General features: G+C 48.4%; 1 protein-coding gene across 4 annotated transcripts in view; it reads left to right on the forward strand.

Annotated features, from left to right (window-relative positions):
- Positions 1 to 27,474, forward strand: part of LOC135388194 (uncharacterized) — a 98,397-nt gene that overhangs the window by 40,946 nt on the left and 29,977 nt on the right. For all 4 annotated transcript variants that reach the window (XM_064617582.1, XM_064617584.1, XM_064617583.1 and 1 more), the window contains 20 exons: positions 8,311 to 8,421; positions 9,195 to 9,324; positions 9,375 to 9,413; positions 10,049 to 10,180; positions 10,236 to 10,468; positions 11,298 to 11,401; positions 13,532 to 13,799; positions 17,372 to 17,479; positions 17,540 to 17,672; positions 19,879 to 19,914; positions 19,988 to 20,035; positions 20,696 to 20,719; positions 20,774 to 20,908; positions 20,974 to 21,212; positions 21,740 to 21,846; positions 21,904 to 22,012; positions 23,915 to 24,094; positions 26,617 to 26,730; positions 26,896 to 27,025; positions 27,089 to 27,121. In XM_064617582.1, the coding sequence (XP_064473652.1) occupies positions 8,311 to 8,421; positions 9,195 to 9,324; positions 9,375 to 9,413; positions 10,049 to 10,180; positions 10,236 to 10,468; positions 11,298 to 11,401; positions 13,532 to 13,799; positions 17,372 to 17,479; positions 17,540 to 17,672; positions 19,879 to 19,914; positions 19,988 to 20,035; positions 20,696 to 20,719; positions 20,774 to 20,908; positions 20,974 to 21,212; positions 21,740 to 21,846; positions 21,904 to 22,012; positions 23,915 to 24,094; positions 26,617 to 26,730; positions 26,896 to 27,025; positions 27,089 to 27,121 (2,413 nt within the window). The remainder of the gene's footprint in view (positions 1 to 8,310; positions 8,422 to 9,194; positions 9,325 to 9,374; positions 9,414 to 10,048; positions 10,181 to 10,235; positions 10,469 to 11,297; positions 11,402 to 13,531; positions 13,800 to 17,371; positions 17,480 to 17,539; positions 17,673 to 19,878; positions 19,915 to 19,987; positions 20,036 to 20,695; positions 20,720 to 20,773; positions 20,909 to 20,973; positions 21,213 to 21,739; positions 21,847 to 21,903; positions 22,013 to 23,914; positions 24,095 to 26,616; positions 26,731 to 26,895; positions 27,026 to 27,088; positions 27,122 to 27,474) is intronic.

Genomic DNA, 27,474 nt, shown 5'->3' on the forward strand with positions numbered 1-27,474 from the left:
TGTAACGCTAAGTGCCTTGAAGTTACTGCAGATGCACTGTGAGCTGATGAAGCGTATGCCCGTCATCGTTACCACAGTTTTTCGCTCCTTCGTAGTCTAGGAGCGGGCTGTAATATTTTGATTCGAATAGTACTGCAGTCCTAATGAAGCCCTTTGAGGGATGTTACGCTTGTTCTAAGGGACTACCTATAGATACGACGTAGAGCAACAACAACGAACAACAGCAGGGAGACGAAGCAGTAAGAGCCTGCTCTTACTAGTGTCTAGTCTAGCTCAAGAGAGCAGTACTATTTTCGAAGCGTGATGTGGGCAAGCATTGTGCTTGTCCCATCCTATACAGTTTGCACATGTTGTTTTCGGGCGTGGAAAGTATAGTTTTTGCAACGCGGTGCAACACAGATCAGTATCTGCACAAGAAAAAAAAACAAAAACAAAGAGCAATGGTGTAACATCACTTGATAACAGAGTGAAAAACGGGGTGCCTAGTGTTCTCTGCAATGTGCTTCGGTAGGGTAGTTAAGGGAACACCTATAGAAAGATCCTCCGGGAAACACCCTCATTGGTGGGATACGAGGGGACTTTCTCAGGATGGGGAGCCAAGGGAACACCTTTAGCAAGGGGAGTAGCATAAACTCCTCATGGGGAGTCATATGTGTGACGCGCGTGGTCACCCGCAAGGGAGTTTCCCATACTCCTTTTTTTCTGAGAGCGCACTACGTTTCTTTGCGTGCGGATGCGGACGAGAGTTCGTTGGCATCAGACGCGTGCGAGACCTTCCGTAGTAGAACGCATGGAGTTGTCTCTGAGCTGAACGTTTTTCGAAGCACTCACAAGTGGCAAACAAATCGCTGCCTTCTACGCATGCGTGTTGAGACTGTTTCTCTGTGATAATTTCAACATTGCCGTTGTTAAAAAGCGCATAGACGAGACAGAAAAAAAAAAAAAAAAGGTGTAGCTAGGATTCATTGCTTTCATTCAAATAACAGCGATTTGTGCCACGCCAGACTGAAACATGGACTTCATGCCAGTACCCACATGCGGTAGAGATGTGCGGAACAGCCAGCCTCGCGCGTGCAAGCCGCCCCTGGTGTGTCTTTATCCTACACTTTGCTTACCCGCACTGCCGAATTTTATCCAATGTCGAACCAAAAATTTTAATGCTACGCTTTATAAAGTAGGCAGCAGTTTTATTTCTTTCGTAAATTCGATGGTTGAAAAACGGGAACCCCGATGTGATATACCTGCCAGTCAGCGCCGCCGTCACTGGTTTCCGGGCGGGAGGCTGGAAGAAAACAAGGCACGCAACTTCCGTTGACCTCCTGATTGGCCGAAAATCGTCCACGGCGTGATAGATGGAACAGGTCCCCCAAGGTCGCCATTTCCCCATGTATTTGTTTTATCTTGATGCGTGCAATGCCGGAGGCCGCCCTTAGATACCCCATTGTTACCAGTGTTGCGTCTCGTCGTGGCAACATTCCCAGGCGTATACACGGATTTTCGGCAGGTGTTCACGAAGGACATCCCTTTCTTCCCGCCAGCCATCCAGACAGCCAAATAAGGCATAAGCGTGCAGGGGATAATGTGTCCATTCTTCCCGCTGGCCATCCAGTCGACGAGCGACCTTCCGAGCCAGACTGTCTGTCCATATCACCATTGCCTTCCGTAGAGCTAAGCCGATTGCGCTGTCTGGGAGACGGACATTGAAGGTGAAGACAAACGCCGTGCGGCAAGGACACACCACCATGTACAACCAGTGTGCTCTATTGTAAACGGTGTCACGTGTTGATGCTAGATTGTATATAAAAGCGGAGACCTTCAGGGCTCCTCTGTCTGTTCACTTCGAGTCTTCGAACATGTAAATAAACCTCGTTGTGTTTCTCGTAACGGAACCCTGCCTGACTACCTCCGGCACCAGACCGCTCGGACCCGAAACCGCAACAACTGGTTGGCAGCACTGGGATGGATCTCACCGGCTGTAACTCGTCACATGGGTGAGTGCTCCGTTTTCCTTGGTCAGATTGTAGCCAGATCGTAAGTGTCTAGAACGATAGGCAAAATCTGTTAGCCCTTTTGGTATAGGAAGCACTAAGTTTTAGCTTCATTCAAAAGGCTAGGGTACGGGAAATTTGCGCTCAGGGGAGAACCATGGACTTGACGAAGTTGCGAGTGCCAGAATTGTTGCTTTTGCTTGAAGAACTTGGGGGTAGCGCGGGACAGGTAAAGCGGAAACCTCAAATCATTGAGCTCATTAAGAGTATTGGAGCAGATGTTGAGGAGATTGAGGAATGCTGGGAAATGATCCTCGAAAGAAAACGAGACGAGGAAGCAATCAAACGTGAACGCGAAGAAAAGGAAAAAAGGGAGGAACGGCAAGCTAAAGAAGCGAGAGAGCATGAACTTGCCTTAAAGAAATTAGAGTTAGAGCGCCTCCGACTTGAATCCGAGACCTCTGTTAGGACGACTGATAGAAGTGGGGATAATGAAAAGTTGAAGATAAAGGATCTCCTACAGCCGTTCAAAATCGGGGAGGACATCGGTCTGTTTCTCGTGAACTTTGAACGAACCTGCGAGAGGGTAGGCTTTGATCGAGAGACATGGCCACAAAAACTTCTCACCCTACTTCCTTGCGAAGCTGCAGACGTTATTGCGAGGCTGAGCAAGAAAGGCGCGGGGGACTACGACAAAGCAAAAGCTGCTCTACTCAAAAAGTACCGACTATCCACCGAGGCTTTTCGGCAGCGCTTCCGTTTGTCAGAGAAAAAGGAGGACGAGTCTTACCCGGAATTCGCCTACAGTTTAAAGGCAAACTTAGTAGAATGGCTCAAAAGCGCTGAAGTATTCGGAGACCACGACAAGGTCGTAGAGTGCGTGGCTCTCGAACAGTTTTATCGAGGCCTCCCTGACCAGATTATGTTTTGGGTACAAGACAGAATGACTGAAGTCAAAATACAGACAGCCGCCGAGTTTGCGGAAGAGTATGTTACACGTAGAAAGGCGCAAAGTGCGGCCTCCGTTTCCTCCAGGGCAACAAAGGAAACTGATAGGGAACAATCCGCACAAGGGAAAGGCGAGCATAGAAGGAGGTTTCATCCTAAACGCGTTGAGAAAAACCGGGTCAATGAAAGCGAGAACGGGAACGAGACCCGACTGACGTATTCCAAGTCAGAGAACAAAGCCCAACCAAAGAAGGAAACAGCAAAAGTGTTTGAGTCTAGGAGACGCGACGTTTGTTATGTTTGCAACAAACCAGGGCACTACGCTGCAAATTGTCCCAACAAAGTGGTGTTTTCTTATGTAAGTGACGGTGGCGAGAATGCTAAATTGTTGGAACCATACGTGCGGGATATGACCGTGAACGGAAAGTCGTGTAAGGTTTTGCGCGATTCGGCAGCTACAATGGATGTTGTGCACCCGTCGTACGTGACAAAAGATGACTACACCGGCGAATCTGCTTGGATAAAGCAGGTCGTGGAAGAGCACAGTGTGTGCCTTCCGATAGCACGCGTTACAATTGAAGGGCCGTTCGGAACTCTCGCGACTGAGGCAGCAGTATCGGCCAACCTTCCTCGGGCGTATCCATATTTGTTTTCGAACAAATCTGATCAGCTGCTCAGGGACCGAGGACAATGTTTTTCAGACCAACTTGTACTAGCTTTGACACGCTCTAAAGCAAGAGAGCTCGCTACAAAGATGGAGCATGATGTAGAGGCAAAGGCGCCTCAAGCTGAGGCAGCACAGAAGGATGAGCAGAATTCGGGCACGCTTATTTCAGGAAGCAACGGGGACGAACATATTGTAAAGGAGCAGAATTGTTCGCCTAAGGAAAACGCGGGCGTTAGTCCACCGCCAGTTGAGGGAGAATTCCTATCGCCAATTTCGCGGAACTTCGAAAACCTTGCCAAGGTAGATCGAGTAAGCTTGGCCGATGCACAGATAAGCGACCCCTCGTTGGTTGAGCTACAGAATCATGTCCGGGATGGTGTAGCGAAGAAAAACATTACGTTTTTTGTGAAAGATGGTCTGATATACCGAAAATACCAAGACCGAAACGGCAGGATATTTGAGCAGTTAGTAGTTCCTGAGAAGTACCGTAAGGATCTTCTACACTTAGCTCACTCGGGAACATGGGCTGGGCACTTGGGCATTCGTAAAACGAAACTTCGCCTCTCGCAAGAATACTATTGGCCCATGTGTTGGAGAGATGTCGAATCATTCGTAAGGTCGTGTGATACGTGCCAGCGGGTAGGGAAGTCGGGGGACAGAAAGAAAGCGCCCATGCAGCTAGTCCCGGTTATCACTGAACCGTTCAAGAGACTTGTGATAGACATAGTGGGACCTCTCCCGGCAACAAAGTCAGGACGCCGGTACATACTGACGGCGCTTTGCCCCGCCACCAAATTTCCCGAGGCAGTGGCCCTCAATGAACTCAATTCCACAGCGGTAGTGGACGCCCTACTTTCAATTTTTGCGCGCGTCGGCTTCCCTGCTGAAATACAATGCGATAATGGGAGCGTCTTTACCAGTTGTCTCACGACAACGTTCTTTGAGAAATGCGGGATAAAGCTGATCCACAGCTCCATCTATCACCCCCAGTCGAACAGCGTCGAACGGGTTCACTCGGTATTGAAACGCGTCCTGAGGGCCCTGTGTTTTGAAAATAAAAGGGATTGGGAAGCGTGCCTCCCCGCGACAATGTTCGCGCTCCGTTCCGCCCCTCACGAGACCACGGGCTTCAGCCCAGCAGAGTTGGTGTACGGGAAGAACCTCAGATCCCCCTTGCGTATGTTGAGGGAATCATGGGAAGGTCAGGGAGAAGGCCCGACAGTCGTGGAATATGTGCTTAATTTGCTGCACCGGCTTAGCTGTGCAAAAGACATCGTAGAAGAAAATATGAAAGCGGCACAGAGAAAGGCAAAAACCTATTACGACAAATCAGCCCGAAAGCGTGTGTTCGCTGTGGGAGACAAGGTAATGTTGCTGAAACCCGCGAAGCAAAATCGACTGGAAGTGCAGTGGGAAGGCCCGGCGACGGTAGTTCAAAAGATTTCAGAGACGAACTACGTCGTCGAATTCGGAGGTCGCCGGAAGTCGGTAAAGATATATCACAGCAATCTTATGAAGCCGTATCGTGAGCGAGAGGAAATTGTGAATCTAACTTTGAATATTCCCGAGGAAGCGATACAGGAAATTCCCAGTATCGGTGATAGCCAGCGACTAAGGGTCGAGGAGATAATGTCCTGCGCACGTATAGGAGAAGGGCTCAGACCGGCACAGATCGCCGATATTGAGCAGATTGTGCGTGATTTTCAGGGCACCTTTTCAGAAAAACCTGGCAGAAGCCCCACTGTAGTTCATGATATCGAACTCACGTGTGACCAGCTGATACACGCCAAGCCATATAGAATGTCGCCAAGGCAGAAGGAGATCATGGAGGCCGAGATCAAGCGCATGTTAGAACTTGGGGTGATCGAACGGGCGGAAAGTGATTACACTTCACCGATGATACTGGTTGAAGTCCCGGGGAAAGATCCCCGCCCTTGTATAGATTATCGACGCCTCAACGCGATAACCCGCGACGAAACCTATCCAATCCCTAACATCGAAGAGAGAGTAGAAACCGTGAGCAAGGCCAAATACATTTCAACCTTAGATTTAGTAAGGGGATATTGGCAAGTGCCCCTGACTCAGAAGGCTAGCCGGTATGCCGCTTTTGTGTCCCCTTTCGGAACGTTTCGGCCTACGGCACTAGCATTTGGTCTCAAAAACGCTCCATTTTGCTTCTCAAAGCTAATGGATAAGATACTGGACGGCTTGAGTAGTTTTGCTCTGCCCTACTTGGACGATGTTGCCATATTCTCCAACAGTTGGGAGGAGCACGTTGAACACATACGAGTGGTTTTGGACCGTCTTCAACGGGCTGGGCTGACGGTACGACCAAAGAAATGTCAGTTAGGTAGCGCAGAGGTAACCTATCTAGGACACGTTGTCGGGCAGGGTTTCCGTCGCCCGTTGGACGTAAAGATTGCAGCTGTCGTCGACTTTCCTCAGCCTAAGACAAAGTCTGATGTGCGGGCGTTTTTAGGTCTGGCTGGCTATTACCAGCACTACATCCCAAACTATTCACAGATAGCTAGTCCGCTTACGGATGCGCTGCGGAAAAACGCCCCAGTAAAAGTAGAATGGGACAAGTCGAAAGAACAATCATTTCAAGGTTTAAAGATGGCACTAACTCGCAAGCCAGTGCTTGCGACGCCGGACTACAACCGGTCATTTATTGTGCAATGTGACGCAAGTGACCGCGGAGTCGGAGCGGTGTTGTGTCAACTGGACGATCGTGGGCGAGAGCGGCCTGTTCTCTATATCAGCCGCAAGTTGACGGTACGCGAAGAAGCGTACAGCACCTCAGAAAAGGAGTGTGCCTGCCTTGTATGGGCCATACAAAAGTTGGCATGTTATTTGGTAGGAACGAGGTTCATTGTTGAAACAGATCATTGTCCTCTGACCTGGTTACAAAACATGTCACCGAAGAACGGTCGACTGTTGCGTTGGTGCCTCACCCTTCAACAATACAACTACGAGGTACGATACAAAAAGGGGAGCCTCAACGGCAACGCCGACGGCCTGAGCAGAGGGTTCTGAGTCAGTGAAGGAGCTCAAGCTCGTCTCAATTCATGTAAATAGTTATACATTGTTGACCTGCGCAGTCCTAAGTAGGAGTGATGATCTGGCACTGGCAGCTTTAAAAGTATTCGTGTCTCTGCTGATCGTAATTAGGGTAATGCAATCATCAGGTAGATGTAATTTTGGAGGAAACCAGCACGATGTGAAGTCTTAGTGTGGAATGAAGTTTGATAAAGACTGGCTCAATCGCGCCTGGAAATGCGGGGTGCTTATTTGTGGACGTGTGCGGTTTGGGGTTACCCTTCTCTTTGCTGTTGTCCATTGTTGTGCTTGCAGCCATATTCGCCCTTCGTGGTCATTTCGGTAGGCCCTCTGTCAGGCCAACCCTGGGTGCCATTCTGCAACCGTCTTGGGGTCAAGCCCGCCATGACATCTTCGAAGTTGCACCTCAAGCGAGAAGCACTCTCTCGAAGGGGTCCCTAATCGACATCGCAGATCATCATCTCTGTGGAGCAGCGAGAGAAACTGCTTCCCCATCATGATGACCAGGCCGCCGGGGGAGGTGTTGTTGCGTCTCGTCGTGGCAACATTCCCAGGCGTATACACGGATTTTCGGCAGGTGTTCACGAAGGACATCCCTTTCTTCCCGCAGGCCATCCAGACAGCCAAATAAGGCATAAGCGTGCAGGGGATAATGTGTCCATTCTTCCCGCTGGCCATCCAGTCGACGAGCGACCTTCCGAGCCAGACTGTCTGTCCATATCACCATTGCCTTCCGTAGAGCTAAGCCGATTGCGCTGTCTGGGAGACGGACATTGAAGGTGAAGACAAACGCCGTGCGGCAAGGACACACCACCATGTACAACCAGTGTGCTCTATTGTAAACGGTGTCACGTGTTGATGCTAGATTGTATATAAAAGCGGAGACCTTCAGGGCTCCTCTGTCTGTTCACTTCGAGTCTTCGAACATGTAAATAAACCTCGTTGTGTTTCTCGTAACGGACCCCTGCCTGACTACCTCCGGCACCAGACCGCTCGGACCCGAAACCGCAACACCAGACGTTGGCTTGCTTCGATTGTAGCGCGCTAAAGATCCAGTTGAAGCACAATCCAAGCCAGGCCAAGTCACCGAAGGAGAAATGGACGACTGCGCCTGCGGTGCCTGGTACGACAGGTACGCTATGTGATGCACGCAGCCGTGCACGAGATCCTTCCGATCGCTCAACACGTTTAAAAACGGGACCAAAAAGTGAAACACGACACAGAAAGTTGTTATACGCGTTTTATTTGGACATATAAAGACTAGATTCATTCGCAGAAACAACAAAAACATTTTGCCGCTAAACTTGCGGCAAAACAGAAACTGAGGTGATCCGGAACGGCAACAGTGGGGTATCTAGTGGCGGCCTTCTTCGTTGCACGCTTTTCTCAGGTGAGTTTGGGGGACCTGAGATGGAAATCGGAAGCGGCTTTTCCCACCACGCTCGAAAGATGTGCATTGAGTGACGCTTGCGGTGTGTGAACACTCCACTGCACGCAATCAAACGAAATAGCGTGAACCGTGCTTCACGCTCGCTCCAGTCGCTCGTAGGCATCCGTGCACACGCTTCCGCTGCGAATGCGCAGTGATGGCAAAGCTGCCTTACAGCTCACGGTTTAGTTGAATCCTCGATTACCTTCCGCCAACAGACTTGTGAAGCAATGGGTAATGAAACTACCACCGATGACTCTCTGTCTGCCTTCACACCTGCTGGACGTTCTCTGTTTACCTACGAGAACGAAGAAACTGTTGCTATGAAGGTAAGATTTGAAACAACGTTATTTGATGTGTTGCGCCTATGACAGATTTGAACGGGGCAGACGAACGGGGGTAGCTTGATCGAATCGCATTTTTGACGTCAAACGGTGCAGCGCCGCCCCAAAAGCCTGAATGCATTCTGATCCATCCGGAATACGTTCCTCAGGCAACTACGTGTCATCATATAGACCCCCTTTTATTTGTGAACAAGGGGGGCGATCTGTGCATGCGCATGGACATAGCAGACGTCGCTGGTGGGCAAAAGGGAGTAGGAAACCGCACGGTGTGTTCTGTAAGCGTAGAACATCCAATAGCTACACCACTTTGCGGGATGCCTTCAGTAACGACCGAAAACAAACCAGTGACACCCGAAGACACCACCAAACAGTACAGCAGTGAGGCCGCATTGCTGTGCCGTCGCGCAGTGAAGTGCGTCCATTGATGCGACCTGCCAGCCGATCGACACGTGCTTTCTGTAATCGATCTTCAGCATAATCAATCAGAATTACCGGCTTGCAATATCGTTGTATTTGGGGGAGAGGGGTACCGTGCCGGAACCAAGGATTCAAGAACGAAGGGATCTCAGTGGGTTTGCCAACAAAATGCGTTCGCTTCCTCCCTCTTTGCACCGTAAGCAACGCTTTGCGTCAATATGGCGTCGAGGACATCGCTGGGTACGCGACGATATAGTGGAGACAGTGGAGGTCGCTCAGTCGTGGCGCCACAAAATGCGTTTCAAGCGATGCCCATTGTGATGATCAAATGGTAACTGCAGGTGACCTCAATGTCTAGCTTCCTGCCCAAAGTATGCGTGGCTACGTTCCACACGGAGATGGAGGACGGCAAAGGGACGTGCGAGAAGCGCCCTAGTGGGTCGCGTATGCGAGCCATAAGGCACACCTTAGGTGAGCATATGGTCACTGCCAGCCGCACACTGATGTCGGTTTCGTTGCAGACATACCGGAAAGTACGGCGAGCAGAACACGCATCGAAAGTGAGTGATGGGTCCTTGTACGTATAGCGGCTATTCTACAGCGTGGTGTATTGTCTACCGTGCTGTAAAGAGCGTGTGTAGCCTGTTTTGTTTACCTAAGCGTATATGATTGTAGTCAGGGCCGATGCCGATGTCGTGTTTCAGGTGAGCACTTGCATGCCTGACCATGATGTTACCCTGTGAGCTGGTGTAGGTGATAGATGAGGTACTGCGGTACTCTGGTCACCCGCGAATGGGAACGCGGGTGTGAGAAGCCACGGTGCCAACGTGATTGAAATAAGTATGTGGAGAAGGAGTATCTCATCAGCTCGTGGCACTGCCGTCAAATTCTCGTTGGGATAATCCAAGGCTTCTTGCGGCGGGACGCAAAGTATTCTGCAGCAGGAGCGGCCGCAGCCGTGCGCCGAAGGAACGCTCTCGTGTCGCCACGATGTTGTCATACTGTATACGTCTGTCTTCGAAAGAATTTCGACCCGTGTGGATCGCAATCATTTATAATGCCCGTATTTGCTTACTTTTCCATTTGAAAAACTGCGGCGGGGCAGGGGAGACACCAGAGGAGAGTGCAGTTATTCACATTCCAGTTAAGCGCATGGTCCTCGGGGTGGCTAAATAAAATGATCAATTCCTTTCAGGCCCACTGATATGTGTCATTGGAAAAATGCCCTTATTACCGGAAAACTTTCCTTGGCACCTTTGCGATATCCTTGTCTATGCAACGGTAGTGCACGACAAATACTTGGGTATCCTGAGATCCATATACAACCGTAAGTAACCCACGTCGTGTGCCATTCGTATTCCTCACGTGGGTGCTTTTGATAGAGAGTACTCTGGATAATCTCATCGAGTCAAAGGCTGTCTTTATGCTAAAGAATATCGTCGTTGCCCTCGATGGAGCCCAGATTGGCTCCCCAGTGTACGACACCACAGAGACCCTGGAAGGTCTCGCTCGTAACGTGACGGCATGGATCACGGTGGCCGGCCTGGATGGCGTAGCAGTCTTCACTAATACACTAACTATGGCAATGCTGGAACGTCACACAATCTTCATGGAGGTATGTGGCCGTCAACACTATCATAACCGTTTAGCCTGTACTTTGCATTATCCCGCATATTCCGGGTATCCACAGGATAATAATCATGCGTTACGGCAATGCCATAATTTTCTATGCCATAATATCGATCGTCATTGCATAACCGGTAACTTCGATAACTGCAGCTCCGTACACTGCGATACAGGGCTCTACCATGGTTTTTCATGGTTGTCTCCTCAGCACATACAACTCGGCAACTCGGCAATGGCAACTCGGTGTGGTTAAACATTGTGCACTGTCAATGTAAATATTCGGGCCTACCATTGCTATTAGCAAGGCCGATAAACCCTGCGTGCGACAACATTGGGTAATAAATACTCGTGTTCCAAGACAAGCGATTCTAGACAGACGCAATAGGAAACCACTGTTGCGGTGAGGGTGAAATGAGGATGAACTTTCCCCTTACCCGCGCATGCCCTTGTGCAACCACATCCACGTCTTGTCAGATGCCAAATGTTGCGGTCAAATATGATCTATGATCAATAGAGTCAAGCTTGTTGAAATGTCAAGAAAAATAATAACGAAAGAATGAAGCACGAAGTCAGTAACTATTTAATACGTGAGCTTTCGGGCAGAGCCTGCCCTTCACCCAGACCCAGAACCGCAGGGCTCACGTATTAAATAGTTACTCTGACTTCGTGCTTCATTCTTTCGTTATTTTTCTTGATGACAAAACCTGTAGACTCAAGTTGCAGCGTGGTCTGCGGCCACACAACTTTGTGTCATTTCATAGCATTCATTGACAACACATGATCCGAATTTCGTGTAAGAATGGTTTCTCTTTTCTTAGAAAATGCGCGCAGCTATCGTTCAAAGACGGCTCGACATGTTGCTTATCTATGGTGCACCAATAACAGTGGGTTACAGCACCTGGCCGCAGTCATTCATCGCAGGGTAAGCGGTTCTGTTTTCGTCTTGCATTAGCACACGTCGTGGTGTTGAGGTTGATTCAGCGGAGAATGGCTATGGCTGCAACGAGGGAAATTCAGGAGGAACAGTGAAAGAACACTCCGTCGGTTTTTCCTTTTTCTCTACTGCGGGTTGTATACCTTGTAAGGCAGAAGACATGCGTTCTTGGCGTTGATTGCGCTGCGACATTGATCGTAGCTGATTGTGCGCTAGACTCGCAAGAACGCCCTCCCCTCCTGTGGTAAACCCGTAGAGTAACGAGTGAGGTCGAGTACTGACAGAATGATAGACTGAAGTGAAAGATTGGACCATAGTGAGAGGAAGATTGAGGGGCAGGGGCGTGGTCGTGTCTGGTAAGTGTGGAATGTTATGTTGAATTCCAACGACAGATTCGGAGCGCATCCGGAGCAAGTTTTGCTGCTTCTCCGGGAGCAAGTCTCTTCTGTTCGCAGGTTGGGAACAGTGCCGAAGTCTTCCAATGGAAGCTTTGGAGCGGTCTTCAAGCCACGGTCGCTCTAAGGCAACCCAGACTGTTCCGCAAAAACAGGCAGATTCAGCCGGAACCGTATACCTTGTCCCTTGCGCTTCCTGTTTCCTGTTACTTTTTCGCTAACATGGCCGCTTCGTAACTTGTCTCCGCCGTAACTGCTATTTTTCGCGCCGTACGTTGGCGATTTTGTGTGCTTGAAGAAAGCGATGAGTCAGACATTACCAGAGCATCGTCCTACGTGTTGTAATAGAACATGAGTGCCGTCTTCTTCCTCCATCTCTGGCCGTCACCCAGAAAGAGAGATTGGCCAGGGCTAAACTCAACGTTGGACGCAAGTATTCCAGTCCAGTGTCCAGTGTTCCAGGATTGCGGAGAAAGGCTGAGCCGATGCATTCTCACACTAATCTCAAACTCGGGCTAATTGATCAGCGATCGTTCGTTTCCCGACGTGGATCGATCATGCATGCTTGTAGTGCAGCCCCAAAGACACGGACCCAGACGCGGATACAAGACAATTGCGTAGTCTCAACTGAGCAACTGAGCAATTGAGTATTGGGTATTTACTAATTGTTTCGCCTTTATCTTGGATCGATCTTGGATATAGATCTTTTTAGTAGATCGATCAACCGGCAGATCAATTGATTCTCGATTGCTTCTTTAGAGCATCGTTCGTCGTTGCAAATTCGTGCAGCTTAAACGAGGTATTTCCGTGAAGCGCAGGGCAGGCATCCAGGGCATCAAAACGCGTTTTCTATCATGGTGGAACTACGTCACTACGCTTCCGTCCCCGTCTCTTTGGTTCCGTCACTCCGCTTTCGAGAAGGTGTCAGAAATTTTGTCTGGAGTTACGAGCACCGGATGTGCGCTTGGTCGTGTAGTGGATGGAGTCATGACCCTTTTAACCCACTTAACGCACCCATTGTTCCTTTAACAGCATGATGGCCGGCATGCACCCGCGTGAAGTGTCATCGCAAAATATATGGCCCTGCTCACTTATGGCGAATTCGCGGAGCCATTTACTGTCAGATTTTCTTGCCATCCCACCGAGCGTTCGCTTGGTCAAAACGTGGCAATGCCGTGCGTTCTTGTGGGCCGCTTTCCGAGCGCCAGGAGTGTGCCAGCTACAGCACTTTTTCCACACGCCCTTGGAGCGGCCAGGTAGCGGATTCCCCAACTATATCCGGTGTCGTCACATCCGCACAAAGAGGCTGGCGAGGACCCTCATTGGCCCGCACGTCGAAGTTCACATACGTTAGCAGGCCCGAACGTGAGCGACCGCGAGTCCCCTAGCGTGATTCAAGTGATTGAAACCGCTAGATTCCTAGCACTTATGTTCGGGTGGCCACGGTGACGTGATCGGGAGCGGGCGCGGACCTACCGCTAGGCCGTGTTTTTTGCCACGAAATAGCCACTCGAAGTCTCCATCAGTTACATTATTATTTGAAAGAAAAGTACGTTGTGAACGGGAAGACACGCATGTGGTACTGTGCAAAGAGCACTCATGCAGGCCCGGGCCAGTCCGTCCCGTTTAGCGCTGAAATTTTAAATACAGTCGGGATTCATGTCGCAGGCAGGACGCATGCACGGGTGTGGAAATAATACCCTTGCCTTATACCCACTTGCAGCTTTGTGGACGTCGCTGTACTCATCGTACACCTCGACAGCTGGGAAAATGCTCGCTGTTACGCCAATATGCCCACAATGTTTCATCCCCTCTCCGAGCGTGAACAGAAGGACATCGTTCTAAAGAAGATCCACGGTGTCCGAGCAGTCACTTCCGTTGTACCGGGGATCGCTGTGTCCATCCAGTTGGCGGTGCGTCAGTTTCGCGCGGACAAAGAGGTGGTGATGTATCACGAATGCCTCTCCGAAACATGGGTCAACTACTCAAAGGTATGAGACCTAAACGTTTGTGTGTGCTGTGGGGGGGGGGGGGGGGGTAGGCAACAACCGAAAAGCAGATTCTGTGCAAGCATCCAGTGGCGAAATGCAAAAATGCGTTCGGATTAAGCACCTTTTCCGGTCTACACCCGACATCCGCACTATCGTCTAACCTGACTTCCGGTTGGCCACTTCTCGTCTATACTGTAAAATCCTTTATTTTCGCGGCCCGCAAATTTCGCGAAAATTATGGGCTCGCGAAAATCAACACTCTTAAAAATAAGGTCGGTACGCTTACTAACTCAGCACTTACTTTTCACACCAGTCATTAAGATCCTAGTAACTGTAGGTAGTAAAAGTGGCGAAAGGCTAGTAAAGAGCACTACCTCCATCAGTCGGTCTTAGCTGATAGCACGGACTGTGGCTAGTAAAAGCGCGACCTTCACCTAGTGAAAATAGTGTATACACTGGTAAGAAAAGAAAAGACACGGCTTGCGTGTAATTTCGGGAAAGGGAATGCTAATGTTTTTCAGCGCCAATATATTTCCCAACTTGTATATAGAAGTAGTCACAAACATACGAAGATCTGTCACCTCTACCTGTGGGTGGGTGTGTGGGTGTGTGGGTGCGCGCGTGGGGGGGGGGGGGGAGACTGTGCCTAGACAAACTCACATTCCCAAAGCATGGGTGTGAACGAAAAAGGACACCTCATCCTAGCAGACTGCCATTTGTTGGACAACAGATACTGATATAAATGCATGGCAACTTCTCAGATTACGAAGCCGCCAACAGACGCGAAGCGACTTCTCGGGTGTGGACGCGCGCACACGGTTGTCCCAGGAGTAAATAATACGCTACCGTAGGTCTCTCCCGTATTGAATAAAATGCTACTCTGCTAACACGTGTGTTTTTAAATCAAATTACAGTTTAACTCAGATAATATTGCCTACATCACAAATTAACGGGCACAAAATAACATCGATCGATAAGTATCGATCTAGTAACAGCTACTAAGCAAAACTTTCTGGCTAGAAACGGCAGCATTTACTGCTTCCCACAACTCTTAGCTAGTACTCAGTTAGTGACCAACTAGTAACGCACTTCGTGGGTAGTAACTGCAGTCGTTACTACCTTTTTACTAGCCATATTCTAAGAGTGAAGGGTTTTACAGTACTTCACTTTCGGTTTGCACTTGCAATTATTGCATATAAGTCCATTTAATTTAACCTTAATTTACCTCAATTAGTTTCAAATACCCTTTAATTACCGTTTAGTTACCGGAGGTTACCGCAGGTTGCCTGATTTCATTTAATTCTCTAATTACGTCCGCGCGCCTCAATTTCTCAATTATCTCGATTTACCCTTAATTACATTGAACTACGTCGGTACCTTCGGTAATCTTTAATGTCATTGCCTTTAAACTCAACTTTCTTGCTTTAGTCGTCTTTAATTATCTAATATTCTTGCCTCTAACTCGGAATTGCCTTCAATTTCATATCATTTACCTTAAAATTACATTTACCCTCTTATCTCCCCTTTACATGTCCACTTATACCTCTGCCTGGGTGTCCCATCTCTCTCTCACACACACATACATGCAGACAGAGAGAGAGAGAGAAGCTTTTCCTATAGAGATGTGACGAATTAAGGATTTCTCGAACCTGAATCCGAATCCAGGGAATGTTCTGCGAATCCACGAATCTTACGAATCTCTCAATCTTTCGAGTCCTTTCTTCGAAAAGAGTTTAAAAAGCCAGGGAAAAAAACCTCTTCAACTGGAAAGTGATATATATATATATCTATATTATATTATATATATCTAATCTATATAAATTTATCTATAATAATATAATAATATAATATAATAATATAATAATAATCTATATATATTTATCTAATCTATATATATATATATATATAAGTTCAAAAAAAGACGCGGAAACAGATTTTAGGGAAGTTAAAAACACTAGTTTATTACATGGGGAGACGTTAAAAAGTAAAATGGGCAAGGGGTCGACGTTTTGACAGTGGCACTGTCTTCGTCAGGACAAAGGTCTTTTGTCCTGACGAAGACAGTGCCACTGTCGAAACGTCGACCCCTTGCCCATTTTACTTTTTAACGTCTCCCCATGTAATAAACTAGTGTTTTTAACTTCCCTAAAATCTGTTTCCGCGTCTTTTTTTGAACTTCTGTAAAACTTCGTGGCCGTTTGATAATCCTTTTACCTCACCCTATATATATATACCACGAGAATGAAATAAGCAGGAAAAATCAGAAGACGACAAAGAGCTTACAGGAAAACACAAAGGGGAGTTTATTAACACATATGGGGATAGGGGACGACGTTTCGGCAGTCAGCGCTGCCTTCGACGGGACTGGAGTTTGGTGACGAGAACAAGCTTTATATATGGGAGAGGGTTATGTACAAGGGAAAGAGAGCAGCGCATGCGCTTTTGTCATGACTAACACAGGTTGGTGACTAAGTGAAAGGGGAATGGCCGGGTCTGTGCAGCAGGACCTTGAGGAAATACCAGTGAGCCTGAAAAAGAGACAAAAGAGCGTATGTATTGTGCTGGATTAGGAATGCAGGTTGCGAATAGTAGAAAGGATTCCTGTATCTTCGTTTATCTGACACTGGAATCTATGAATGAGATAAGATTCGCGCTGTTCCCTGAGCCGTTGGGAAGGAAAGCATGACTGCAGGATGAAAATAGATATATTGGTGATTGGGTGTCCTAGTTTACTGAAATGGCGCGACACTGGCAGATTAGGTTTGCATATTAGGTTAGGTTGCATATAATATATATATATATATATATATAAACCCAGGAGTTCTAGTTCCCTCCATAAAACGAAGAAACAATCAAAGCAAAACCGTGTTGCTTTTAAACTTGTAATATCGGAGCTTGATGTTTTGGTCTTGGCAGCCAAGCAGGCTTGGAGGCGCCGATTTTGAAAAACAAAGAAGCGTGGTTGGTGGATTCGAAAAATTCGATTCGCTGTTTTGAGCAATGGGATTCGGACTCGCGATAATCTCGAAGCCCTGCCGAGGATTCGAGGTTTCGCAGATTCGGTTGGGACATCCCTATAGCTTTTTCCATCTTGACGCTTCTAATGCTAACGCATTAATGTGATAGGCTTCGCTTTTCGCTTACCTCACAAAGGCCTTACACGCATGACGTGCATCCCGGCAGCGCCGCCTCGGTAGTTTGAACATCTAATTGACGAAAAAATTTTTTTATCGAATCCGACGAACAACAACACCTCAGTCGTTTGTTGTACAGTGTAGCAGAGTGCCACACTGGATTGACCGTGTTGTCTCGATCCTGCTAGGGTGAAGAGACGACAGAATGCCGATATGATCCCGCAGCGAAGACTAGTCACTCGGGAGTCGTCTGTGTAATGGCTACTGCCTGTAGCGATGGGTCACACCATTTTGCATAGCCTCTATTAGATCTGATCCTCAGTATTCGAGCTAGCTCGTCAGCGACCAAGATATTTTGGTCATAAATGCAGCCACTGTCGCGAAATCAGATTTGGTGGCTCTCTAAATCTCTCAAGTGCATCTCGAAATCCTTTCCAGACGTGTACAGCACGTCAGACAAAACTGGACGATTTCAACGGGGCGTTCCAGTTCCAGGATTCCGTGACCGCGAGATCGTACGAGACCGAGGCATCTGTGCGGATCAAGGTACCGCGTGCGCATCGATAACGGCAGGAAAGGAACTGAAGCGACGTTGTCTGTATTCAGATGCAACGTTACAACGAATGGATGAAGGGCATGGGTGTTGCACTGTTCAACGCAGACTACGAGGTCCCTCATGCCCCCTGCAGCAAAATCATAATGGGCTACTCCAGGATAAATGAAGCATATCACGTGATGAGTACGTCCTGTTTGTCTCTATACCTGCTTTGGGTTTTCGGTAGCGTGATCCTACTGATTCCAAGGTTGCAGGTTCGATACCAGCAAAGGACGCCACCAACTTGTTGGGACGTTACAAGATGATACCCGCTGTCTCTCGGGAGGAATGTGAAGTACGACGCGCCAGGCGCCCTGATTTCGGCGCATTTTTAAGATATCGCAGGTGGACAAAATTAATCCATGCATTGCCAGACAGCTGGGGCATCATTTCTGAACATAGTTCCCAAGAACCAACGACGCACCTCACGCAAAAGACTCTCTGCCTTAGTGTGTAAACTACCGTAATTTCACGCGTATTAGCCGCGACTTATGCGCGGTATTTTTTCTCGTGGGCGCTCTGCGGCCTATTCACCGGTGCGACTTATCTGATGACTATTTTTCCATGGTATTTTCGCCATACACCAGTTTTAACGAAAGGGCCGACATTGTCTCCGTAATAGCACCACCCTGCCAGTGGTGCGAACAACGCGAAACAGGGGCGCGTCCGCATTCGAGTAGACTGACCTCCCTAGTGTCTTCCCCCAAGCGGCTTTAACAAAAGTGGTGACAGTGATTCATGTCTTCTGGAAGACCACTGACCCCTCGATCCATGAAAAACACGCAACAAGGGCACAATTCGATCTTGGTAGAACACTAGAACTGACCTCCTTTTGTTATACACCATGCCGCCCTGGGCGTATAGACCTATAGACCTCATGGTTTATGGCCTTCTCTACGGTCTCCGTTGACGCACACATCAGTGGCGTCATATTGCCCGCGGTTTATCTACCAGCGTGGCTTATCTGACAGAAAATTTTCAAAACGTCCCTAAAAACGGGGCCTGCGGCTAATCTGCGGTGCGGCTTATACGCGTGAGATTACGGTAATCGTTGACCTTAGTTCGTGTCCTTCTAGTGGAAGTAACTACAGGCATCGTGGCGATCCATCCAAAACTTCAGCTACGACGGTAATGGTAAAAAAAAAAAAGGTTAAGAGCCACAACAACTGGAAGGGGGATTGCGATCTTACAAACTGTCAGTTGTGTCCTTGTCGAACGCATAAAAGCAGCAAGTAGCCGGCATTGTTCCTGACACTCAGAATAGTTTTATACGCAGAGGTATATCTCCCCTCGGTTATCCAAAACGACAAGTACGTGTCTTGTAGGAACATGAGTACTCGAAGGTATAACTGTCTGAAACAGTCGAAGGCGTCGCCAGTAAGAACTGCAAGGGCAACCACAGCATTGCAACCACGATTTTTTTCCTGGACTTTTTCGAACTTGTTGAGCATTCTCCGCACCATCAGTCTGAGGGACGGCGGCCTGTACGTTTCTCATCGCCTTAAGGGCGCCGTAGATACCGTTGTCTAATCGTTCCAGCTGCCTTATGCAGCCTCCCAAGATATACTCATGTGTGCTCTCAGAAAGCCTCGCCCGTCTTTCCTGAGAGAGACTCCTCGGCAGATCTAACGAAGGCAGCAACGTCGAATGAGAGACTACCTCACAGTACTGCTTCCATCGGGTAACATTGGGCTGGAGTGGTAGCGCAACGTCTTTCAGTTGCTTGGTTGAGGGGCACTTGCGGAAGACCTTCACGGCTTCGTTCGGTTAAGGTCGTTAAGGTCTCTTACACCTCGCATACTCGGTGAAGCCCGTGTGCAAAGCATGTTGTGTAAGCCACGTTGGGAGAGAACAGCTTCAGATGCGATCCGTCAGCCAATTTGTAAGAAGCTGTCTAAAAGCACGTCCTTTTCGCTCTGATTCGTGCGTAGAACATTTTAAGGCCATATCTCGACGTTCCCCGACAAAAAGGTATTCTCCTATAAGATAATACGTGATGGACCTGCGTGTGCAAGCACTGGGTCTCGGACAATTGTCGGTCTTCGAGTGACTAAGCCTAAGAATGCCGTACCACTGCACAGAGCGGCTGTCCTCTTCAACCTGGTTTGAACTCGCAACCTTGGAATGAGTAGGCGGACACGATAGCATGTCGTCCACCGACGTCAGTGCGTTCGTGACTTTCGGAAGTGTTGTGAAAATACAGAAAATGCTTGATCCAATCACATGGACTCACGTGATGAGCTCATGACCGAGATGACAAAAGCGATCGCCGACGGCCACCGATTCTAGTGGCAGGTTTTGGAAGTGGGTTACGTTGTAGCTATTTACTACGCAATGTTTTCCTTTCCAGTTGCAATTAAGCAAATCAATTCGGAGGATTACCCAGGTACGTAAGAGGAGCACGTACACTTTAGCGTTTCTTTTGTAATTTTTTTTTTTTACTGGTTTCTTCTTTCCAGTGACGCTCCCTCCGGACCCAACTACGACACCGGAACCAGAACCAACTGGTACGTCCCTTTTCAGGTAGACCCGCGAAAGCTCTTGGGGCGGCATGTCCGGGTCCTTTGCGTATTAAACGAGTAGGGATTCTGGAAATGCATATGAGTTAATCAAGCAATCAATCAATCAGGAGCGACAACGCAAAAAGAAAAAAGAAAAATCGCTGAACGTTTTATTGTCAGTGCGAATTTACGTAACCAGCCTTATGTGGAACTGCATTATTTTACCCACCCCAAACTGCTGCCGTTACGGACGGGACAGTGCAAGCGAGGCACCCGATTGGCGCTCCCATAGGGTCCCCCCTGTCTTGACGTCACGGAGGGACGTCAGTCTCTTTTTCTGTAATAGGCTTTTTCAGGAGGGGCCCCTATTAGGCACCCAGATCAAAGACTACTCAGCTGTGATCATTAGCTTAGTACTAGAAGGCGTGTTCCTCTTGTGACCTGCTGGACATCCCTTCACTTTGCGGCCTTAAAGGATGCGTGAACCCATAGGAACTCACTTCAAACTCGTTTTCATAAGCAAGAAGCAGATTTGCGTTACAGAAAGCAATCCCAGAGGAAGTACACAAATGCCCTAGGTTTGTCGCCGCTGGCGCCCAGGATGCGAGCAGTGGGCACGAAGCCCATAGCCGTTTCTTGCTCAGTGACATTACTTTTCTTTTCCAGCTCGACCAAATCAACAGTCAGACAGTAAGACACTTTCCGTTATCCGTACATCATAATTTGACGACGATCTGTTTGAAGATATGATGATATGCGTCTTTGGCGAGTCCACCACCCATATTCCTGCGAACTTCCCCATGAACTTGTGCGACTACGTTGTCCTTATGACCCTCAGCTACCATGGCCCCGGGAGTAACACTCTCAACCCCATCAACAGTAAGCGTGTTGCATTGCTTTACATATCACATGGGCATATGTCATCTTTTTTTTTTTTTTTTCAGAGACGCTGCTCGAACAGTTCATGAAACCTGCAAACCTGCAAGTCACACCTTACTACTGCGCCGGTCTCCTTCCACAGTCCTTTGACCGCAGTTGGCTCTCCAATCACACTCTGCACCAACACTTCGCTGACAGAGTTGCCGTTTTCATACAGACCATTGCGCCCAAGCTGCACGGTATCATGCTGCAGTATACGACCCTCGGTCGTGAAGACCCCTCACATTTCTCCAGTCTGGCCGAGGTTGGTGTACCCTATGTTGTCGTAACCAAGTACTGGCGACTGCTAATTTCGGTTGTTGCTCGCCCGCGATTTACCAGTATAGAACGTGGTCTTGTTTCGTTATGGTAACAAAGCGGGCCTCAAGTCGTCTCCTTGTGTTGCCACTGGGTCAGTCCAGATTTAGTGGAGATGTTGTGCAACACGGATGGCATGTCTGCCCTGTGCTATCCTTACCTGTCTACATTTAATATTTAATATTAGCGGGTACGATTGTGTGACGCCAGTGCTGAGGGTTTTTGATACACTGCCCATTATCGATGTGCATCAGCCATTTTCAATCAATTGAAATAGGCACACAATCCTCAGGACGTTCCCGTACGACACATTTGGCATGGAACGCGTGTTGCCCGTGAGGCGCACTGTATTCGTGCAGCTGCAAGGATCTGGAAACTGAATTTGTTCGCGCCCACGTGGGGTCATGGCATTTGCTTTTCGCGTTAAGCGCCAACAGTGTGTGGTTAATTTCAGTTTGCTCCCCAAACTTCCAGACCATCCGTGAACGCATCAAGAAGGTGCGTGACAGAATCTACATCGTGATGGCGGCTGTGGTTCCACTCTATCCCCCTTCCTGGTTAGATATTGCACGATTTACACAGTAAGTGGACGTCCTGCTGAATGAATAGGTGCCCCTGCTGACGCAGCTAAAATGCAGGAAATTTGACGCCGTGATTATGACATCGCATCGACAGGCGACGTCTGAGGAATGCCGTGTTGTTCCACCGAGCACATACCGCTTCGACAATTTGCGTCTCGGCATTTGGGTAAGATGTTTCGGGCTTGCTAAACAAGGCTACGAGTCTTTTTGGTAACAGTGGACAGGGTATGTCAACGCAGAGTACATTCTACAGTACTACATGGAATTTGATTGGGAAAGCCTGCGTGGCTCGAATGGCGAGGTACTCTTGCGTCTAGTGAAGTGTTTTCTTTTTTTTTGCGTTGTTCTCGAGCGGTTCTCGCTCCAGAAAGGGTCGAAGGTTTGACGAGGTGGGCTGATCTACTAAGACACTTATGGAGCCAAGTCACGGTCCGCAGACTTCAGATCCTTGGCGGTCTGCAGATAAAGTGGTCATTCCGCCAGGATGTTTGGGCCTTCTGTTGGTATGGCTGGAATGTTCTTGAATTCGGTGAGTTCATGTGGCACAACCTGTAGTGTGAGTCAAAGGCGTTTATGCTTTTGAAGAACTCCACCAGCTCTGTTTTCAAGGATCTCTGATGGTTTCTCAGCTGCCTGCTACATGCCTCATTTTGCTTCTCTCTCACGTGTGTAGCGTCTTCCTCTTCTACTCCTTCCAGCCTCATTAGGGCAACATAATTCTCCATCGGTTTTCAGATAGCTCCATAATGCAAACATGGCATTGGGCGCTTTGTGGGAAGCAGATTACTGACCCTCAGCTGCCCTCAGTAGACTTTTACTAGCATACTTTTAGCCTACTTTTTGCTGAATATCGCTATCCAACGGGCAGAATACTTGCTGGGATCAGCACAAGAGCACACTTGACCCTTTGAATGCCCCGCCGTGGGGGCTTACATTTTATACCCGAGAAACCGATGGTCTCGATCCCCCACCCCATGCCCGGCAGGGAATAACCGAGAAGGGACAGCGCGCATCGTCAAGGTTCGGGCGTCAGATCTATAGCATGCGCAACGTAGCTGGCTCCCGCCCTAGACAGATTGCATGCTCACGAAAGTTCACGAAGCGCTGATTGTCCTTGACCTTGACGTCGGCCGCGTGTTACTGTCGTTACCAAGAAGCGTGGCAATATGGTGGCGACATACGGCTCCAGACACACGGATACACGGGCTGTCCGTGCGAAACGAAAGCACTAAAAATAAGTAAAGTAAAGGTCACGCAGCACTGTTGTCAACATAAGTTGAGTTCTCTGGGGTCATGTGTGCGTTGAAACAGTTGGGAGCGTGCGCAGTACGCGCGTTTATCTGACGGTCTGACGGTCTGACGTGAGCGCGCTGCACTTCTCCTGAGACGCTGCACGTCGTAGTAACCGTCCACATCACGCCAATCGCGTCCTTTGACCAAGTCAGATTTCCGCGAACTTCCGCGCCGAATTCCGCGAAATTTGAAGCAAAATATGGGTTCCGCGAAATTCCGTTCCAAACGAAGGATTCCGCGAAATCGCGGAAAACCGAGGGCCCTAGTAATAAACAACATGAGCCCCTGCGGAGAAGTAACGATCGCACCGTGTAGCCCGTGATCTGCACATCCTCCACTCCTTCAAAGAGCATGTGAACAAACTAGAGAAGCCGACGGCACAGCTTAAATGAGAGGGCCAGTGAGATGGCTGGTGACGTAGAATGCGCGACCGAAGAGTCGCATCGGTTGTAGTCGGTTGTAATTTTTGCAGGCCACGGACTGTTCCCAACGTACGCCTGCTGCCGTCACGGAAGGAGATTGGGCTGGGCGGATGGATTCGGGCTTTAGTTTTCCTTTTTGGCTTGCGCCACTTGCCCCGAAAGAGAGTGCCGAGAGGCACCGACATACGCGATACCAGCGGACGGACGGAAGAACGTCGGCGTGTTTGTTCCGAGATCTTTCCTTGTAGGTGTGGAATGCGTTCTGCATTAATAGCTTCAGACGACGAACAAACGTGCCCGCTGACTAGCTAGTTGTCGATAGACACGTCTTAGATGTGACGCAATCATTTCAGTCATGGACGCTGAAAGCAATGCTTGCATTGCACTACACTCTGAATGCGCAATCGTGGGGCAAGACTGCGCATTCCATGTGCTTCTCTGTGAACCTGGCTGTCATGGAATTTCTCGTGACGAACGCCACAGCTGTCTTCGACGATGAGTGCAGAAACGAGACATGGACAGAATACGCAAAGGTAAGTTGGTGGCGGCGACAACGGTTCCCTGTATTCGGTATCTATCGAAACGCACCGATAAACGTCCGCCGGTAAATTTTTGACAAGTTCGTTTGACAATGACGACTTCAAAGGTCTCGATTTCATGTCCTGTCACTTCGCTCTGAACTGGTTAGCAGCGGACAGTTTTTGAAAGAACGTAAAGTAAGGTAGGGAAAAATGAGACAAATTTGCAATTGACTATGTAATTTTTCGTGTGTAAAACAAGAACTACCAATAGGCACATTGTCAGACGTCTACAGCTTCTGATCTGTAAATCAGACCGGTAGTAACCGGTAAATGAACACGCGGAACAAGAAATTCGAAAAGACAGCGCATGGGGCAAGATGAGACAAATTAAGAGAGAAACTGATGTTCTGAGGCTGGAACAACATAGAAGGGACAGATACAAACAAGCCTCAAATTGCCTGAGAAATCAACGATGGAGAATCACAGGCACAGAGATGGAGAATCACAGGCTGGTTTGTCGTCCCTTCAGATGACGCACCCCGAAAGTCGCTGGAGAGGCGTGTTAGCTTAGCTCAATTGGTAGAGCCCTGGACCGGTAATCCAGAAGATGTGGGTTCGATCCCTACAGCTGGCTAACCTTTTCAGTGACTTTCATCTTTCATCGAGACAAATTAGTCTTTGCAATTTAAGCCCCTATACACAACACAGCCCCCCTCAGCTCCCTGCCTACATGATTTGCGATAAAAGCACAGAATCCGGTGCTAGTTCCTTCCACCGTCCTTTGCAAGCAAGGCACCGCCTGTCTGATGTGTCGTTGGTCGCTCGCTTTTGAGTGCGTTTCTGCTTTGCTGGAAATATCCAAGGCAACATGCAGAAAAGGAACCTCTGAGGAACAAGCATAAGGCTACCTAACAGTTGAGTGATCAGTTTTTAAATTACATGAAATTTAATTGCATTAGATTAAGTTGTCCCGTGGATACCATCGGATGCCGTAATTTTTCAGATAAACACCGCATAAACAAAGAGAACCCATATTTTGCATCTAGATGAATGAATAAACAAAAAGGATCCATTGATAGAATAAACCTGCGACACGCTTTTGCACAGCTTACAAGAAAAAGGACTACAGAAAATCGCGCCTTTTTGTGGGTCCAGGCAGATTTTTTCTCTTCAGCGTAGGCGGATCCAAGGGGGGGGGGGGGCGATCGCCCCCTCAAAACGACAGTTTATACAGGGTGTGTGCTGAAAAACATGACCGCATTTAGGCACATAGCTTGTTGTCTACCTAACTAACGAACTTCCGGTGGGGCACGATGGCGCATTTATGCGTGCGAAACCTGCAGAAAAATCATGAAAGCCACACTCAGCTTAAAAAATAGACAGTGCAACGAAAACTTCGGCCCTCCGTGCATCAGAATAGGGTAACATGGCGGACGCAGGGCAGTTGTGTTCAAGTACCGCTAGGGGAGCTATCGGTGCAGAAATCGAAACGATGTCCCAGATTGGATGCTCATCGGTAGTACTCATAGCGGTGCCTGCACATAACTCTCCTGAGACCGCCATGCACGATCATGCACTCTCATGACAGCCGTATTCTAATGCATGGAAGCCGATGTTTCCGCGCTCGGTTTATTTTTTTACGCTGAGTATGGCTTCCGGAATTTTTTTTTTGTAGCTTTCGCACGCATAAATACGTCATCGTACGCCGCCGGAGGTTCTTCGGGTAACTCGACAACGAGTTACATGTAAAAATGCGGGTCACGTTTTTCTGCACACACCCTATACATTTGATTTTCCTCTCTCCCCTCCCCCCACTACGCGCTCAGACAATGAAACCGCCCCCCCCCCCCAAACCGAGGGTCTGGATCCGCCCCTGCTTCAGCGGGAATACCAATCCGGACAATTCTCACGTGCAGTAAAGCGGACATGCAAGGCTACCTATGAGTAAAGTTTGAAGCGCATGGGGCAACGCGTCTCTGAGACACGCGGCGTGAAGTAAAAAATGTCTCATCTTTCCCCACCTTACCCTATATACATAGTCGTTAGCTTCTCATGGGGTCTCATTGTCGTCGATAGCCAGGATCTAGGCAAGTTATTAATAGATCTGCATAATGAGAATTTCTGTTCTGTGAGGAAGCGGCCCAGCTAGAGCTTAGAGACGATGGAGAGTACAAGTGCGAACTGTTCGCCTATTCCATAAACACAGAAACTAGGACACGGACCGACTGGAAGATTTGCCTTCCACAAGAAAGCTCCGATGTTAATTCCTTACAGTGAAAAAAGTGGTGTGTCATGTCACCTGCATCGCTAACATGTACCTCACAAACTTGGCAATTGGCATTGTAACGAAAAAAAAAAAAAAAAAACACACGCACGCAAATACATCAAGTGTTCTTTCACTGTACGCGTGAGAAATTCCCGTCAGGGTAGTCGCCGGTTTCCAACGGTGTCTTCAAGTCTCAAAACAAAACCACCGAAAGACACCGAAACCGGGAAACCGGGAGGCCTACTCATAACACTCCATTGTACGCTAGACCTGCCCAGCAGAAAGCGGAGCGACGAACGTCTCGTCTCGAATGTTGAGTGCCTACAGACAGGTGAAAGACGTCTTCAGTGCTTTTGAGGATGAAGGGACCCTCAGACAGAAGGTGTGTGCATTTGATTATCGCATTCTTCCAAGCGTTTACAGGTAGGAAAACGTTTCGTTGCGGTATCGCTAACATCTGTCCGTTATACTCACTATGGTCCTCAACGGTATTATTTTAGAAGAACAGTCAATTTTATGTCACTTCCTGACAATGTTCATCCTATAGATACTAGCAGGCTCCATGTTGTACCCGAAGTTCTGCGTAGCAGCTTACCACGTCGATCAGGAAGACGAAAAGGGTGCCTGTTCCTATCGGCATCCATACTCAAGAATGAGGGCTATTCGGAGAGCGCTCAGTAAGTTTGGATGTTGGCCCCAGAGGTCGACACAACGTTATTGAACTCGATTATTCTTTCCAGATGCCATAGTCTTTGAGATACGAGAGCACCCTGGTAAGTATTCTTCCGCGCAGTAACAGTAAAAAAAAAGAAAATGAAGAGAAAATAAATGAAGTGGGCAGCGACTGCAGCTTCTTGTAGCGTAGTCTCCCCTGCTACCTGAAATATCTTAGGCTGTGCATAAAGCCCCAAAGCAATGGATAATGAATGTCAGTGTAGCAATGCATCTAATCCCCAAAAGGACAAAATACTGTTCTTTTTTCATATGGTATCTTCGACTTGCGGTACCAATGCTGTAAGCTTGAGGAAGATTGTAGATAGGAACGCCTGCCTAAGCTCTTGTCAGAGGGCTCTACACTCTTAAGAAAAAAGGGCGTGAACATTGCGTCTGATGAAGGGTGTAAAAG

This window comes from Ornithodoros turicata, chromosome 3 (genome assembly GCF_037126465.1).
Source record: "Ornithodoros turicata isolate Travis chromosome 3, ASM3712646v1, whole genome shotgun sequence".
In the NCBI taxonomy this organism is placed as follows: Eukaryota; Metazoa; Arthropoda; class Arachnida; order Ixodida; family Argasidae; genus Ornithodoros; species Ornithodoros turicata.